This window comes from Theobroma cacao, chromosome 4 (genome assembly GCF_053813885.1).
Source record: "Theobroma cacao isolate CCN51 chromosome 4, ASM5381388v1, whole genome shotgun sequence".
Classification (NCBI taxonomy): domain Eukaryota; kingdom Viridiplantae; phylum Streptophyta; class Magnoliopsida; order Malvales; family Malvaceae; genus Theobroma; species Theobroma cacao.
The window spans coordinates 31269600-31287445 of record NC_142642.1 but is presented as its reverse complement, the minus strand read 5'-3'; the positions used below and the strand labels follow the sequence as shown (position 1 = coordinate 31287445).

Below are 17846 nucleotides of genomic sequence, written 5' to 3'. Positions count from 1 at the left end.
TATAAAAAATTTATTAAAATTGATCAAATTTAATGAAAGATCAAATTGATCAAGTATAGAATTAATTTGGTTAGTCCGATTTTGAATCAATGGGTTAAAATTTTATCATTTTTTTTATAAATTATAATATTAAAATTAATAAACTTCATCCATAATTATATATATAATTAATTATATAACTTATATGTTATAATGTTTTATATCAAAGTTTGTATAAATAATAACTAATTATAAATAATATGTTATAAAATCTAAGGTGAGAGCTAATAAACTTATTGAGCGTAATCATATAAATAAAGTTTATTATAAGTTATAGTAATGCTTATGTATAAATTAAATATATATATATATATAATATTATATTATTATATATATATATATAATTAATGATACAAATTATAAGTTAAAATGTTTTATATAATCATATAAATAAAGTCTATTATAAGTTATAATAATACTTATGTATAAATTAAATATATGTATATATAGTATATGACTTTATTATAATTTATAAACATATATATATATATATAATTAATGACATAACTTATACATTATAATGTTTTATATCAATGTTTGTATAAATAATAACTAATTATAAACAATATATTATAAAATTAAAGGTGATAACTAATAAAGTTATTAAATATAATCACATAAATAAAGTTTATTATAAATTATAATAATGTTTATATATATGTTTATATATAATATATTTATACAATTATATATATTCATACCATTTTATATTACAAAATATTATTAAGATGAAATAATTATAATATATTAATATGTAGGATATTTACTATCATATATTATAATATTAACATATAACTTATATCATTCAAAATATATAACTTGTAATTTTATATTAATATAGATTTATAAATAAATAAATATATATATATATAACTAATATTAAATTACTATGATTATGATTTATATATGTACGTATAATACTTTAATATATTTTAAATATATTATTAATTAAGTTTACTATCAGCACTCCGAGTATTTGATTCATTAGTTAGTATACGATCCTTCTATTTAAAGAGTAAGGTTCGAATTTCCTCTCCCCTAATTATAAAAAAAAAAGTTTATTATCAATTATTTTTAATAAATAAGAAAATATTATATATATAAATATATAAAAAATTAGTTTGATTTTTGGATAGATTGGTCTAAAATTTTAAAATCAAGAACTAATCAACAAATTAATTAGATCAAATATTTTAGACCAATTGATCTAATGGATCAATTAAATCAAATTATTTTATTTAAATTGTATTTGATTTAAGTAGATAATTGGTCTTGAATTAGTTTTGGTCATCCTAGAGTGGAGCCTCCACTTACCACCCTCGTGTCTTTCCATCTAATATTCTCCATCTACCCTGCAACAGGCCCCTCAGATATAAAGTTCAGACCTTGTTAGAGAGAGACAGAGAGACAGAGAGATGAAAGAAGTGGCGGTTCCAAAACCATTCTTGGTGCCTGTTTTAGGAAAGGAGCAAAAGTGTGTCGGGAATATTTTTAGTTCTAGTTTGAGTGCAAGAGAGAAGAAACTGATATGTGTGACTAGTGGGAACTCATACTTAGGTTCTTGCATTGTGAAGGAGCTATTGGCTCGTAGTTACCTTGTTCGAGTCACCATTCAACATGAAGGTAATTAGTCAAAGTATGTTAATTTTTTTTTCTGCAAGCAATAAAACACAGTTGCAGGAGGAAATGGATTTTATATAAGTTCTTTATACCAATTCTTCTTTTCCCTGTTTCCGAAATTGCAATTATGTTTAGGTTTTATTAGTCAATAGAGTGGCTCGCCAGTCCTGACTCCTGAAGCAGTCAGTAAACATCCATGGTTGCAGAAACTGTTGAATTTGTAACATTGGAAACCAGCCCTTGTTGAGCGGATTGATATGCGCTCAGAACAAAATAAATGGTTCAAGTTAATGCAATATTCAGTTTGTATCCCTGCAAAAGAATTTTCCCTTGTACCTTCCTAATATTGGTCTTTGAAAATAGATACCATGGTAGGGGTTTTCTGAATGCTTCTCTTCATTATGTTCCTTTCATATGTTCTGGTCGCCATTTAAGAGGACAAAAGAGAAGAAAAAAAGGAAAAGAAAACTCTGACATCCTTTACTCCAATGACCAGTTCAGCTTGAAACCGTCTCTTTACTCCAATGACCAACATCATGTCAATATTTTGGAGGACCCCTAGCTAATTTATGGCATCTTTATTTTCTTAGTTAAATATTGTTACAACTACGATGTTCTTCTGCAAACCAGCTTTGTTTTTCCATTGAACAGCGGAATTTGAAGATGTGAAAGATCTGATGGGGGTGGAAGAGTTAAATCTATTGGAAAGTGTGGTGGTAGCAAAGATAGAAGATTCAGAAAGTCTCTGTGATGCTTTTAGAGGCTGCCATGCTGTTTTTCATACGTCCTCCTTCATTGATCCACATGGGATCTCTGGTTATTCGGTACGTTTATTTTGTGTTTTCACTACTTAAAAACTGGACCACTATATTTCAGTTCATCTAGTCTTCTTACCACTAACTTGCCAAGAAGAATTTCTTGATTTATGCAGAACTAATGTCCAATTATGTTTAATCTGAAAATGAAGAACAAGTGGTTGACTTCTGATATTGATTCCTGAGAGTGGCCTTGAAATTCTTCTTAGCAAGTTAAGGCTGATATAGTGACATCAGCTTTCCATGCTTGGTGTTCCAAATTAATAGGCATAGCAATCTTCAGGAGAGGTTATGCTAGTAGGAAGATGGCAGCATTGTATTAGTATTATCGACAAGAACATATCGACTCCTCAATGCTAACTGAAAATGCACAACGAGAAAGGACTTTACCACATGCATAGATTAATTCTGGTTTTCCTTCACAATGGGATTGGAGCAGCAACATCTGCTGCATGTGATTTTCTAGCAAGTAGCTTTGTGACTTTCTCTGCTTTTGGTAATTGGTGCAACTGACAACTTTGCTTGATGATTTCAGGAACAAATGGCATTTCTTGAGACTGAAGGGGCAAGGAATGTCATGAAAGCTTGTGCTAAGGCAGCCTATATAAAGAGGTGTATCTTCACATCTTCTCTTCTAGCATCTATTTGGAGAAACGACAATATAGATAGGACCATTGATGAGAGCTGTTGGAGCAGTGAGGAATTTTGCAGAGAAAATAAGGTACTTCATGTCTCTGTCATTGGGACTACCACAAGAACTACGCTTAGCTGGTTACATCCTGAACCCTCTTATCTAAACATGTATTGGAACAGTATCTTTTTTTTCCTGGTTATATCTTATCTCACATTTATATCTGGTATTGCCTTTCTTCTTCCTAACATCTCTTTTTGGAGAATTCCCCCCCTTGAATTACAATTAAAGGAACCTTCACCCTCTTTATATTACCATTTTGCTTCTTGTCCTACAGTTCTAAATTTAGCCCTGAGCTCCAAATACTTACGGTATTCTTTGTTTTGGCTAACAGCTCTGGCTTGCTTTGGGTAACACCAAGGCTGAGAAAGTTGCTTGGATGAAGGCAGGAGAACTAAAAGTAAAACTTGTTACTTTATGCCCTGGTCTTCTCATGGCTCCCACATTTCCAACTGCTCACAAAGAAACTTCTATACCATACCTTAAAGGTACATACATTAATCGAACATTTACAACTACATAAAGCTCAAGATTGTGCAAAATATCGCATTTAATCATCTGCCTTGCTTTGAGTTTATATTTTTATTGTGTATTAATTAAGTTACCATGGCTATATTTGGTACACAGGAGGCCAGATCATGCTACAACAAGGCTACTTAGCAATTTCAGATGTGAAGAAAGTGGCTGAAGCACATGTCCATGTTTATGAAGCCATGGATTATGGGGCTTCTGGACGATATTTTTGCTTTGAAAGAGTAGTAAAAAGATTAAATGAGGCCATAGAGCTGGAAAATGGGCTGAAGATGCAGGGTTTGTTGTCAGGAGAAAGACATGGACTCTTATCGGAAGATGAAGGTGAAGAAATTCCAAGCAAAATTAGCAATTCAAAGCTCGCCACCCTCTTATTTCAGGCCTCTCAACGGTTGTCTTGTAAAAGTTGAAACCTCATTGTTGCAACATTTTGTTGGAATTTCTCTTTTACCACTAATTCAATTGGAGAGAGAGAGAGAGAGAGAGAGAGAGAGAGAGAGAGAACTTAAAGAGCCCGTGACCACTCTCCCAGCTCTCATTCAAAAGAACTTGGACGAGTCACTAGAATGCTTTGAGGCAAAAGCTATGATCATCAATGCAATATTGAAGAATATTTATTAAATAAACAGTGAAGAACGTCGTGTCATGACATTGTAAGCATGCTGCCAAGCATCGCTGTAATCGATCTGAATTATCTGTTCCTGGTATCACCGCCTTCCTATGTCAGGTCAATACTGTTTAGAAAAATATTAGAAACAAAAAAATATAAAATTATAAAATTAGTAAAAACAGTAATTGATATGAGGCGTAATATCATTGTCCTTAAAGATAATTTTCGCTCCTTCAGAGTATAAAACTCAGTGCAAAAGGACTGTAGCGGTTATCCTTCAGGATTCAACAGATCCTTCTTTATAATTTGCATAAACTATTAAGGGATGACAGGAACAAGAGAAAGGAAAAAAAGAAGAAAACCCAGCAGAGAAAGCTTAAGAGAAGAAAAGAGGCAGAGGGAAGTAACGGAGAAAGCTTTAGAAAAGAAAAGCTTTGGTGTGTCTTGTGAGTGAGGGTGTGACCAGATCAAGAAGTTGAGGAAAACCTGGTCAGTTATACCAAGTCAAACACACGTTGGAGCAAAACCAGGATAAACATTGAGGTAAGCACAGTAGAGTTGGACTTTAGGCACAGCCCACATGTATACTGGCGCGCACGGGGGAGGGGGAATCTGAAGTTTCTAAAGGTTTGGCCTAATTTTGTGTGCACGTGAGCCCACTCCATTTTCCTTGCTTGCAACAAACCCATAGTTGGTTTCCCAATATAAGGCATTCACCTTTTATATATTTTGGTAATGTGAGATGTTTGAACCTTATGAAATACATTATTTTCTAACAATCCCCCACATATTTCATAAGGTTTTATAAGAAGTTTTACTGGGTCAAATTTCATTTGAATGTAATGCATCGTGACTGGTGCCTTTTAAGCTATGAACCATCCCTAGAAAGAATGAAATATAAGTCACAGAATTTTGGTTAAGTTTGTAACTTATATGAACCAAAATTCTTTATATGAAATATAGTTTTCATCAATCACATTACACCCCCATAATTTCTGCTATTCAACGCGATTTTGCCCAAATAGGCCATGCGCGTGCCTGGTTATTCATAAGTGCTTTAGAGAATTTGTCATAATTCTCATAGGAGCGGCCCCACTCCACACTTATATAGGTTGATTCCATCAAGTGTATACTGCAGTATAATACACTACCCATAAAGAACATGGAATGTATTAAGAGTTTAACTCAACCTCTCTTACATTGTAGTTTTGCACTAGTTACACACCATAAGAGGGACAATAATTTCAACAGTGCATTAATTTATCAACAAATAACTTGTTATTACCCATATAAACCTAATTCATGGGATTTCCAATCACATAGGTTGGGTTACTATTATTTGTTGATTTCCTCATTTGGCTTAAGTCCCATTCTCCTCGATGTAGCATTAACTAATTTTCTTCCCAGGGGCTTAGTCAGAGGATCGACCAAATTCAACTCTGATTTCACATAATTAATGGATATAATTTCATCTCTAAGCAGCTGCTTTACTACATCATGTCTCAAACGAATGTGTCTATATTTACCGTTGAAAGTTTTATTTTTTCCAATGGCTATTGTCGCTTGGCAATCACAATGCATGGACACAAAAGGTGTTGGTTTCATTCCCAATAGAATATCTGCTAAGAGGTTTCTCAACCACTTAGCCTCATTACCAGCCAACTCTAAAGCTACAAATTCTGACTCAATTGTAGATTTAGCAATTATTATTTGTTTGGCTGATTTCCAAGTTATAGCACCCCCACCAAGGGTGAATACATAACCACTTGTAGATTTCGTCTCATCTGAATCTGAGATCCAGTTAGCATCACTGTATTCTTCTAATACAGCAAAAAATCCATTATATAAAATACCATAGTTTATGATACCTTTCAAATATTTCATCACCCTACTCAAGGCAATCCAATGATCTCTATTAGGACTTTGTGTATATCTGTTCAATCTACATACATCATAAGCTATATCTGGTCGAGTATAATTCATCAAATGCATCAAACTCCCAATAATCTGTGCATACTCAAACTGAGCTACACTATCACCTCTATTTTTCTTTAATTGGATATTACTATCATAAGGAGTACTCATAAGTGTGACATCAAAATGTTCAAACCTTTTAAGTAGTCTCTCAACATAATGCTCTTGTGTTAGCATTAAGCCACTATCACATCTTATGATTTTAATACCCAAAACAACTTTGGCTTCTCCCAAATCTTTTATGTTAAATTTAGAAGCCAAAAAACATTTTGTATTATTAACCACATCAATGCATGTACCAAAAATAAGCATATCGTCAACATATAAGCTAATAATCACACATCCACTATCAACAGTTTTGTGTACACACATTTATCAACTCCAACATTAGAAAATCCATTACTAACAAGAACTTAATCAAATTTCTCATGCCATTGTTTCGGTGCTTGTTTCAAACCATATATTGATTTAATTAATTTACAAACTTTGTTTTCTTGACCAGGAAGAATACATCCCTCGGGTTGTGCCATATAAATTTCTTCTTCTAAATCACCATTTAAAAATGCAGTTTTTACATTTATTTGATGAACAACAAGTTTATAAATTGAAGCTAAGGCAAATAAGACACGAATTGATGCAATTCTTGTTACTGGAGCAAAAGTATCAAAATAGTCAATGTTTGGTTTTTGAGTAAAACCCTTTGCAACTAATCTAGCTTTATATTTATTAATAGAACCATCAGGATTAAATTTCCTTTTAAAAATCCATTTGCAACCAATTGGTTTGGCTCCAAGTGGTAAATCAACTAATTCTCAAGTTTGATTTTGTAAAATCGAATCAATCTCATTTTGTATGGTTTCTTTCTAAAATAAACTTTCTTTAGAAGAAATTGCATCAACATAAGTCAAGGGAACATTATCTACAAGATAAGTATAAAAATCATTACCAAAAGAAATTTCCTTCCTTGGTCTTTTATTCCTTCTTAAATCATCATTTTGTATTTTAAAATCATTTTTTCTAAAGGGTGTATGAGAAATTGTATCAATTCTTAATGGAAAAATATGTTCAAAAAATTCGGCATTCTTTGTTTCAACAATTGTATTACAATCAAGAACATCACTTTTTAATACAAGAAACCTATATGCAGCACTATGTTTAGCATAACCAATAAACATGCAATCAGATGTCTTAGAACCAATTTTTCTCTTCTTAAATTCAGGAAGCATTACCTTAGCTAGACACCCTCATACTTTTAAATATTTTAAATTAGGAGAATAACATTTTCATAATTCATAAGGTGTCTTATCAGTTTTCTTATAAGGTATTCTATTTTGAATATAACATGCAGATAATAAAGCTTCACCCCACAAATTTTCATGTGTATTGGAACTAACAAGCATAGAGTTCATCATTTCTTTTAATGTTCTATTTTTTTTTCAGCTACACCATTTGATTCAGGAGAATATGGAGGAGTAATTTCATGAATTATTCCTTCTTTTTCACAAATATCATTAATCAGTATATATTCACCCCCTCTATCTGATCTAACTCTTTTTATCTTTTTATTCAGTTGATTTTCTACCTCAGTTTTATATTTAATAAACATGTCAAAAGCTTCATCTTTATGCTTAAGTAAATAAACTTTAGTAAATCTAGAATAATCGTCAATAAATGTAACATAGTATTGCTTACCTCCTCTAGTCACAGTTTGTTTTAGATCTTATAAGTCTGTATGAATTAAACTTAATAATTCAGATTCTCTATTTACTGAAATATAAGTTTTCTTAGTTGATTTCGTTTCAACACATATTTCGCATTTATTAAAGCATCCATTTTTAATATTAGAAATTAATTCTAGTGATTACATTTTCTTAATATAGGGAATGCTAACATGTCTTAGTCTACCATGCCATAAATCAACAGAGTCAATCATGTAAGTGAAAGAATTGCCATTTTCATTCAAAACATTGGAAATGTTAAGTACAAAGAGTCCTTGATTGCAATAACCCTTACCCACAAACACATTATTTTTTGCCATCACGATCTTGTCAGATTTGAATGATGCTTTCACCCCAACCTTGCCTAATAAGGCCACAAATACCAAGTTTGCCCTTATATTGGGTACATGAAGAACATAATTTAGAGTTAGGGTCTTGCTAGATGTGAGATTGAGAAGAACTTTCCCTTTACCAAAAACTTGAGCAGTTTGAGAATCACCGAGGTAAATTGTCTCTTCTCCTTCCCCTATAGGAGTATAGAAGGTAAAGGCATTTCTGTTTGCACAAATATGCCTAGTAGCACTTAAGTCTACCACCAATTCCTTCACACTGGCCACCATATTTTCTTGTGAAATGACCACAGCAATTACATCGTCAGATTCATCTACTTTGACCAAGTTGACTCTTGGATTAGCAGGTTTGTCATTTCCCTTTGCTCTTTTCCTACATTGTGCTGCATGATGCCCTGGCTTTCCATAGACAAAACAACTACCTTTCTTTTTGAAGGTGGGATGAGGAGCTTTGGGTTTATGATCAAGTTTGTAAGGGTACCTTTGTTGGCGTTGGGTTTTGCCTTGCACCAGATTGACTTTAGTTGCAATTTCTTTAGCTTTAGAGGCCTTAATCTCCCTGCGAATTGTGTCTTCAATGATGATGTGCACAATCAAATCTGCAAGTGACAACTGCTTTTCCTTGTGCTTCAATTGTTGCTTGTATCCATTTCAAGATTCTGGTAGCTTTTCAATCAGCAACCCAGCAACGAACTCTTTTTGCAAGTTGATTTTTTCAACCTTTAAATCATCCACCAACTTGTGGTGTTCATTAATCTAACTCTTGATGTCCTTGTCATCTGTCATCTTCCAGCGATAAAAGTTGCCAATCACGAACTTCTGTTTCCCAACATCTTCAGCAGTGTATTTGGCTATCATTGACTCCCATATTTGCTTTACTTTTTTGTAAGAGCTGTATACATCAAACAACTTATTAAAAAGTGTGCTAATGATTGTATGCCTACATGCCTTATTTGCATACATCCATGGTTCCAGCATCTTGATGTCATCTGGCTTGGAATCAATTAGTGCAAAAACAACCCCATGAACATCAAGGATTGAAAAAATCCTTTCTTGCCACCTTTTGAAGTTTCTGCCATCAAAGACTTCTATTTTGGAAATATCTGGAAATGGTTTGGCATGTGAAGCCGAGGGCAGAGGAGGAATGGTCATCGGAGTGGGAGCTATGGGGGAACCGTTGACAGTGATGGTGGCAGTAGGGACAGAGGCAGCATTAGGAACAGTGGCAGCAGCATTATCAACATGAGAATCCATTATCCTTAAGAATGTTAGAAAAATATTAGAAACAAAGGAATATAAAACTAGTAAAAATAGTAATTAGTCTGAGACGTGGTATCACTGTCCTTAAGGATAAGTTCTGCCCTTTCGGAGTATAAAACTCGGTGCAAAATGACTGTAGTTGTTATCCTTCAGGATTCAACAGACCATTCTTTATAGTTTGCACAAACTATTAAGGGATGATAGGAACAACAGAAAGGAAAAAAGAAGAAAACCCATCAGAGAAAGCTTAAGAGAAGAAAAGAGGCAAAGGGAAGTAGCGGAGAAAGCTTTAGAGAAGAAAAGCTTTGGTGTAGCTTGTGAGTGAGGGTGTGAGGCTGTATTTATAGGCATGGAGTGAAGTGAACGTTGCACCAGATCAGGGAGTTGAGGAAAACTTGGTTAGCATTTATACCAAGTCAGATACACGTTGAAGCAAAACCAAGAGAATTAGGTAAGTATGGTAGAGTTGGACTTTGATATGATCGAAAACTAAAAAAGCTTAAAAAAAGAAAGTCAATGTACAAAAAGTCACTTGGGCACAACCTACATGTATATTCGCGCGTTAGGGCGAAAATTTGAAATTTCTAAAGGTTTGGCCCAATCTTGTGTGCGTACAAGCCCACTCCGTTTTCCTTGCTAACAACAAACCCATAATTGGTTTCTCAATATAAAGCATTCACCTTTTATATATTTTGGTAATGTGGGATATTTGAACCTTATGAAATATATTATTTTTCAACAAATACAACCGAGGCAATGTAAGGGGCCATTAGAGGAGCTGCTTCCCACTACAAACTTAACATCCTTGGTTAAAAATGAACATACAACTTTGACAACTAATTACATCAATTCACCATTTGGTCAATGTACTAGCTGCTTCATTTGCAGCCTTAGGAAGGTTAATCAAACAAAATAGGCTTATGAATTGTCGCCAATAACATAAATATTACTAATTGTCATAACTTTGGTAATAATATGAAAATAGTGTTTTGAAAGATTGCATTGAATGACCAAAGTAGAAGGGCTGCTTTGAATATGACACAACCATCTTTTACTCTCAGCTAACAGTCAGATTTCCCTTATGGACCCCAAGAGATGATATTGTCTGAAAAGGGTATCACAAGGCCTCCGGCGGAAAAGCTAGAAGAAATACCTTCCCTAGGTAGTAAGACTACTGATGGAGAGCATGTTAGAATGAGATGCCCTCACTAGCGTGCTTCAAGATAATAAGACTTAACCTGTTGAGTTTGCAAAGGTAAACTTATACATACACATTTCAATAAGCTCAGCTAATTAAGCCAAGCAAACCCATAATTGCAAAGAGCGTGACATATGCATGGCTCTTTGTTTTCTTCATTTCATTACCTTTTTAATATATTTATCATCACAATTTATAAAACCCATAAATAATGAATCTGAAGCATGTAAATGATGATTAAAAGGTTGTACTATCAGGACAGCTGAATTCACCTATGGCACTCTTCAGTCACTTTTATTGATTAACGTTGTAATAAAGGGGCCGTATCATTTAGGGTTTTTAATGTAATTTAACAAAAGAATTTTAGACCACGCTTAAAACTAAGTCGTTTCGGCTTGCTCAAGGGGAAGGAAGACTCCGAGTGCAACCAAGGGAGCCAAGTTATAATTGCTTGTAAAGAGTGTATCTCTCTCTCTCTCTCTCTTCATCTGCTTTCTCAAGCGAGCCAGGGATAGAAACCTCTTTGTCTTTGGGAACAAAAGAAAAGAACAGAAAATGGGAGAAGAGAGAGAAGATCCGCAGAAACTGAAGAGAATAGGTGCGGCGGCATACGATTACGAGAACGATCCGAGATGGGCAGATTATTGGTCCAATATCTTGATTCCTCCTCACATGGCCTCTCGCTCTGATGTTATTGATCACTTCAAGCGCAAGTTCTACCAACGCTATATCGTGCGTTTCTTTTTTTTCTTTTAAAATAATTTTAACAAATCTGTGCTTTGGTAGCTTGACTATCCATCTGGGTTTTGCATCTCTAGGAATTTGATTCTGGGTTTTGTCTTTTATGTGTTTTTACGCTGATTAAGAGAGGAATATGTAATCTCATGTAGGGCTTTTTTTTCCTTATATGTTGGTTTGTTCGAGAATGTTGGGATTGGCAATTGGAATTCCCCGTCTGGGTTTTTTCATATCTTATTTGTTAACTTTTAATTTTGGGATTTTACGTATATTTGCCCATGTCTTCAAAAGCCCGCATGATTGTATGATAACCTTCTACTGACATAATGGGATTGCTTCAATAGCATTTTTTGCCTCCAAGGGAATCCAACCATCAATATCAGACACATCCCAATTTCCTTGCTCTTTCTTAATTAGTTTTACTACCTTTAGCAGTTGAGAGCTAGCTTGATCAGGTAAGACTAACTAACCTTTTTTCTTCATAATTTGGTATCGATTTATCTCACCATAATTTTATGTCCTTCCATCCATCACTTGCCTAATTAGCTTCTCCTTGGAAACATCTCTCCCTTCCGAAATGTTACTTGAAGCTGAAGATGCCCCTTTTGTTGCATCCTTTAGAGATTTTTGAGGAAAATAATTTCCTTTTAACATTTGAACCCAAAGAGCATTTGGATCGTTCAACATCCTCCAGCAATGATTAGCCAATATGGTGTTGTTAAAAAGAGCCAACTCTTTAAAGCCCATACCTGATACCCCCTTTACTATTTTCCATTTTTGCTTCTGCCAGCTTTGCCAGTGATTCTTCACTCTCTTTCTGACTCCATCAGGATTTGGCCATTGTTGAATTAATCTCATCAAAGAGTTTCTTTAGTAACTTGAACAAGCCATCTATAGGTAGGGATGGCAAGGCCACTGCTTTGATTACTACCTTCCTTTCTTGAGATAGTTTCTGCTGTTTAGAGCTTTGAAGCTTGCCTATCACTTTGTCCCTCAGAAAAGGCCTATGCTTCACACTTTGTTTTGCCCCCGAATGATGATTTGCTCAACTACTAGGATTTGGAACTACTTAACCTTAAGACATCCTCTGATCACTTTTTGAACTTGATCTGGATTGTTGGAGCTTAAGACAATGTCTGACTACTCCAAGTTCAAAATCTGCCCTGATACCTGACAATAATCTTGAATAACCTGACAATTTAAAGAGTTAGCATTAAGGAAAGAGAAAGAGTTATCAGCAAATAAAAGATGAGAAAGAGTAGGACAGTGTTCACTAATCTTTATATCACTAAGGTAATTTGATTTGTGTTTTAATTCTATTGTTTAAATTTTGTTTGTTTAATCTTATGTCTTATGTGTTCTATTTTCTAACATATGGCAGTCTATTTTTTTTTTATCTCATCCACTTTTATTATTGTTGTTTTGCTGACTTTGACTTTTTGTTACTGGAATCAGGATATATAGGCTTTCATCTGGGTTAGTGTAGTTTGCATTCTGTTTTCATCCCTTTTTAGGCACTGTAGCATTCTGGAATGTTTTTAATTTCGCATTTGATGGCTGTTATTAAATGCATTTGAATTGGTGCAAACTTCATTTAAGATGCATTTGCTTGTTTCTTCTGTTCAAGAAGCTCTAATAAGTTTAAAGAACGTTTGGCGTTACATTTTGTTTGTTTCCTTTGCTAGTTGCTTTTTGTTGTTTACCTTTTTTTTTTTCCTTAAAAGGTTGCTAAAAACAAACAATTGAGAAAAGTAGAACACCAATTCTAACATAATTATTCTGTATAGAAGTAAACTGTGCATTTTGTTTTTCAAAATTACAGTTTTAATTCTTTGTTATATTATTCGTTTTTGCTTCCTAGAGCACATTTGCCTTATTGTTCCAAAAGTAAAAAAGCAAGTAGTAGTAGCAACAAATGAACAATACCTAAAATTTGTTATAAATTAAAAGCAAATAGATAGAGGTGAAATCTTTTTTTTAAGAAAGAAAATGACTAAAAAAGTCAACCAATTCAAGCATAACGATTACATGTAACTGTAAAACTTATGTTTTCAATTATTGCTATTATTATTATTATTATTATTTTGGTATAGGAAGGAGCATGACGTACTTATCCAAAAAGAAAAAAAAAATAGAAAAAGAGGGAGCACAACTTCCTAAATCTAGGATCCCTATGCAACCACCACCCATTGTTACCACTTGAGCTAAGCCCAAGTGGCTCTATTTTTAATTCTTTATATTTATATACATTTGGTTTTTACATGAACACTCATTTTCTGCTTTTGGCTTTTCAAAACAGAAAGCAAGTCCTAAAAGCAATAAATGAATATAGTCTTGATTATTATATGTTAAAATGGTCTAGGTACTTTACAAAAAATCATATGGAAGGCAGGTGCTGTTTCTCTTGGATGGAACTTTTCTTATCTGTTAATGTTGCTTACATGCAATTTCTTGCAATTACGCAGACCTTTATAGCTACATGAATGCCTATCAAATTTTAGTACTTTGCTTTTTCAATAATTTTCTGGTATTGTTTGATGGTCAACTCAATATGTTTTGTGAACAGGATCCTGATCTTGTGGTAGAGGCTATGTCTTCAAGCTCACCATCTCAATCAGCAAAACCATCTGCTTCGTCCTCAGCCTCTTCAGCGGCAGCAAATGATCAAGCTCGACCACGCAATGCAGGTAAAAAGTTTTGCTTCTGCAACTGAGGTTAGACAAAGAAACTAAAACTTGCAATAAATAACATAAAGCTTATAAAATTTTGTGTATCTTTCCTTCCTTATTAAGGATTTCATTTCATTCATTGCACTCAATCCTAAATGTGGCGTAGGCTCAACTGCTAGAAGTTCAGGGACATCAGCTGCTGCAGGTTCAATTCCAACTTCTGTGCGCTGGGATCGGCAAACAATACAATTTTCTGTCAATGCTTGGGTATAGTCCCCTGCTCCCCTCTCCCACCCTCGCTTTTCTTTTGTATGTTAAAGTTCACGCATGTATTTGCACAGTAGAAACTGATGCTTATCTTATCTTGTTTTAAAAATGAGTAAGATGTGCATTTTGTTTCCTTCTATATTCTTGCACACTGCAAGAGACAGACCACAGAGTTGAAGAGCTGATTGACTGTTAATGTAATTATGATATGTAATCACGCATGTACTTGCATAGTAGAAACTGATGCTTATCTTATCTTGTTTTAAAAATGAGTAAGATGTGCATTTTGTTTCCTTCTATATTCTTGCACTCTGCAAGAGACAGACCACAGAGTTGAAGAGCTGATTGACTGTTAATGTAATTATGATATGTAATATTAAACCAGTGTGACATCTAGTAACTTCAGCTATCTTTCTTTTGCTGCCCATATTTCACTATTCAGTCCACAGTTTGTTTGGATATTTTGCTTACATTATTTCTTGCAGGTGTTTATTGTGGCTGTGCTTGCCATCTTTCCACTTGTGCCTAGAAGTCTCTCAAACAGGGCATATCGGCTGTCGTTCATGGGCACTGCTTGTTCCTCTCTATACTCTTTGTATGCACTATATGGGGTAAACCTTACTTCCACCAACTTCCATTCATTTGATTTAGTGTATTGTGGTTCTTCTGCTGAATCTTTTCTATATTTTGTGCAGAGACCAAGGGCATGGAATTTGCAGGCTGTTCAAGTGTATTTTCAGTCAATAATTGCAACCAAAGATTTTATCTACTTTATCTACTGTCTTACATTTGTCACTTCACATCTTTGCCTTAAATGTTAGCACTCCACTGCCCCTAAATTTTTTTTTACCTTTTCTGCTCCTCTCGTTATTCTTGATCTATGTTGCTGAATTCTCTTTGTTAAGTAGTATGAAAATTGACATGGATTTTCACTGCAGTTGCTTTGATTCCCATTTTATGCCGAGCACTTGAACATGTTGCAAAATTCTTGAGGCGTAATTTCAATCGTTCTACCTTGTACAGGTAGATCTTTACTCATATATATAGAGCATCAGCATTACTACAGTGTGCTGATATTTAGTTTTAAGTTTACTTGATTAGCATGATTGTTCCTAGTTTTTCACTTTTTTTAATTAATTATGTAATTTGACTATTAATGTTGACTAAAAGAAATTCAGTTACTTTAGCTGATGATGTTCTTCATATGGAAAGGCTTAACTTACAGATGGACGAAAATTTTGTTATTGCTGCTATTGCTATCGTTCTTGTTCTGTTTATGAGTATATTATATGTTATGATCGTTATTTTTATCATTTTCATTTTCCATTTTAATGTTAAACATACTCTTGCATTGAGAGGGTGGAGAGATTTGAATCTAGAACCTCTTAGGGCCTCAACTTGTCTTTCCACCCCTGGGTGTATAGACCTCGGTGGCTTATTATCCTTATTACTTAGTAATACACATTTATACTAGTTTTATAGTGCCACCTTAGTGTGAGGTGAGCAGTGAATCCCAACATCACATGCCTCAAGTAAGATGATGGTAAGAGGGTAGCATAAAGAGAGCTTACTTTCTCAGTGAATGTTAATGCTAAAAAGGAGGTAATAAACAGAGAAGTACTTATCCTGTTTTTCACCTTAACTAATTCCTCAGAAGTACAGTAGTTCAATTTGATCTATGACACTCTTTGATATCACCTTAAACATGGGTGAAATGAAAATCATGTCCGTGTATGCATGTGCATGTCTATACTCACAGGTCTCTTTATCTTTTCCTTTATTAATACTATCTTCTTTGTTTAAACAGGAAGTATTTGGAAGATCCTTGTGTGTGGGTAGAATCAAACACCACTACCCTGAGCATACTCTCTTCACATGCTGAGATTGGACTTGGCTTGCTTCTAATGATGTCCTTGTTCTCGTCAGTCACTAATATCTTTTCTTTTTTGGTTATATTCCCCTTCAAGCCAATACATTCCACCTTCTCCAGCTTTTCTAATTTGCTGAAATTGTATATTAAATTTTGTAGGTGGCAACGCAATATTATACAAACTTTCATGTACTGGCAGGTCTGTAATGCTTCTTTCATCTGTAACTTTATTTTTTGTTTTTAATGTATTGGCTTTCTGTTTATTGATAGTCTGAATGGTATGATAGTATGGTATAGGACCAAGTTCACATAGTATAAAAAAAAAAAAAACAAATGTTGGAATGGATGTCTTTAAACTAAGATATGTATTGATCCTATAGTCTTCTTTTATTTTTTAGTTAATGTTTTTTCCATCTATTATGGTTTTTATGCATTTTATTTGCTTTATTTTGGAAACTATAGTTTTATTATCTCATATGATTTTTTATTTTTAAAAAATTATTTGGAATCAAAAATACATGTTACTAATTTTTCTCTTGATTTTTCCATTTTCATTTAATACAATTTTGTATATAAATATTTTGGATTTATTTATTTATTTTGTTTTTATGTTTTTCTTTTAACTGCATGTCATGATATAAGGAATGGATATTTGATGTTTCTTCTTTGATTGATATTCAGAAATGTCCTATCCCTTCCTAGTCCCCTTGGTCCCTGTTGTTGTCCCTTGCCATTTTACTTTTCTTTCTTTTCCTTTTTCTTATTGTGACAAATGGACAATTTATATGTGTAATTTCGTGTCATGGAACTGTCACTTTATTGATAAGGACCATGTTCTTGACATTATTAGGAAGAAAATATTAAATATGAAATACTTGTGCATCCTTAAATCTCTATGAACCCTCGAAATGCATCTCTAACAGTGTATTTTGTGCAGCAAACACCCCATTTTCCACCTCTAAAAAAGAGTATGGGTCATTGGGTTAGATTGATTATTTGTTGACAAATGAATTAGTCTAAATGCTTTGTCCTTTTTTTTCCCTCAATCACAGCTATTGAAGCTTATGTACCATGCTCCGGTTACTGCTGGTTACCATCAGAGCGTGTGGGCAAAGATTGGGAGGATAGTCAATCCTCTTGTCCATCGTTATGCACCATTTTTGAACACGCCGGTGTCAGCTATTCAACGATGGTGGTTAAGATAGAAGTGAAAAGTGGAGGATTTATATAGGTGAAGATGAATAGTTCTACATGGGGTGTAGTTTGCATCTCCTTTTAGAAGAAAAACTGATATGAGATAAATGAAGCAGCCATCTTGGCTGTAGATGGTTAAATTGTTCAACTAATTACAGCCCTTTTTGTTTTTCTCTCATTCGTCTCCACCTTACTAGACTCGTGTTAATCGTTAATCTTTTTCTGTTGGATTATATGCTCTTAATAACGCTTTAAAGCTCTGAAGTAGTATACAATGGAATTTTACTTTCTTTTTTTGGCTA

At 33.8% G+C, this 17846-nt stretch overlaps 3 protein-coding genes and 1 pseudogene across 3 annotated transcripts; 2 read left to right on the top strand and 2 right to left on the bottom strand.

The window, feature by feature from the left end:
* The first annotated feature begins 1331 nt into the window (after positions 1-1331).
* On the top strand, positions 1332-4403 carry LOC18602142 (cinnamoyl-CoA reductase-like SNL6). Its single transcript, XM_018119724.2, has 5 exons — positions 1332-1662; positions 2311-2483; positions 3010-3195; positions 3500-3653; positions 3793-4403. Exons 1-5 carry the CDS (start codon positions 1455-1457, stop codon positions 4104-4106), a joined length of 1035 nt encoding a protein of 344 aa, XP_017975213.2. The 5' UTR covers positions 1332-1454; the 3' UTR covers positions 4107-4403.
* Positions 4404-5641: 1238 nt separating this feature from the next.
* LOC148763298 (secreted RxLR effector protein 161 pseudogene) lies at positions 5642-6391 on the bottom strand (annotated as a pseudogene).
* A 1750-nt stretch (positions 6392-8141) lies between these two features.
* On the bottom strand, positions 8142-9602 carry LOC108661606 (uncharacterized). The gene is made up of 2 exons (XM_018119065.2): positions 9110-9602; positions 8142-8920 (listed from the first exon to the last, which is right to left on the bottom strand). Exons 1-2 carry the CDS (start codon positions 9600-9602, stop codon positions 8142-8144), a joined length of 1272 nt encoding a protein of 423 aa, XP_017974554.2.
* A 1639-nt stretch (positions 9603-11241) lies between these two features.
* LOC18602140 (dihydroflavonol 4-reductase/flavanone protein) lies at positions 11242-17846 on the top strand. The gene is made up of 9 exons (XM_007033330.3): positions 11242-11538; positions 14111-14231; positions 14380-14480; positions 14966-15091; positions 15176-15296; positions 15419-15503; positions 16288-16401; positions 16510-16549; positions 17403-17846. Exons 1-9 carry the CDS (start codon positions 11362-11364, stop codon positions 17553-17555), a joined length of 1038 nt encoding a protein of 345 aa, XP_007033392.3. The 5' UTR covers positions 11242-11361; the 3' UTR covers positions 17556-17846.

Coding starts and splice junctions, on each gene's coding strand:
- LOC18602142 (XM_018119724.2), top strand. CDS start 1,455: ATGAAAGAAGTGGCGGTTCCAAAACCATTCTTGGTGCCTGTTTTAGGA. Junction 2,484..3,009: donor ATGGGATCTCTGGTTATTCG/GTACGTTTATTT, acceptor TGATGATTTCAG/GAACAAATGGCATTTCTTGA. Junction 3,654..3,792: donor TTCTATACCATACCTTAAAG/GTACATACATTA, acceptor TTTGGTACACAG/GAGGCCAGATCATGCTACAA.
- LOC108661606 (XM_018119065.2), bottom strand. CDS start 9,602: ATGGATTCTCATGTTGATAATGCTGCTGCCACTGTTCCTAATGCTGCC. Junction 8,921..9,109: donor AGATGACAAGGACATCAAGA/GTTAGATTAATG, acceptor TCATCATTGAAG/ACACAATTCGCAGGGAGATT.
- LOC18602140 (XM_007033330.3), top strand. CDS start 11,362: ATGGGAGAAGAGAGAGAAGATCCGCAGAAACTGAAGAGAATAGGTGCG. Junction 14,481..14,965: donor AATTTTCTGTCAATGCTTGG/GTATAGTCCCCT, acceptor TATTTCTTGCAG/GTGTTTATTGTGGCTGTGCT. Junction 16,402..16,509: donor CTAATGATGTCCTTGTTCTC/GTCAGTCACTAA, acceptor TAAATTTTGTAG/GTGGCAACGCAATATTATAC.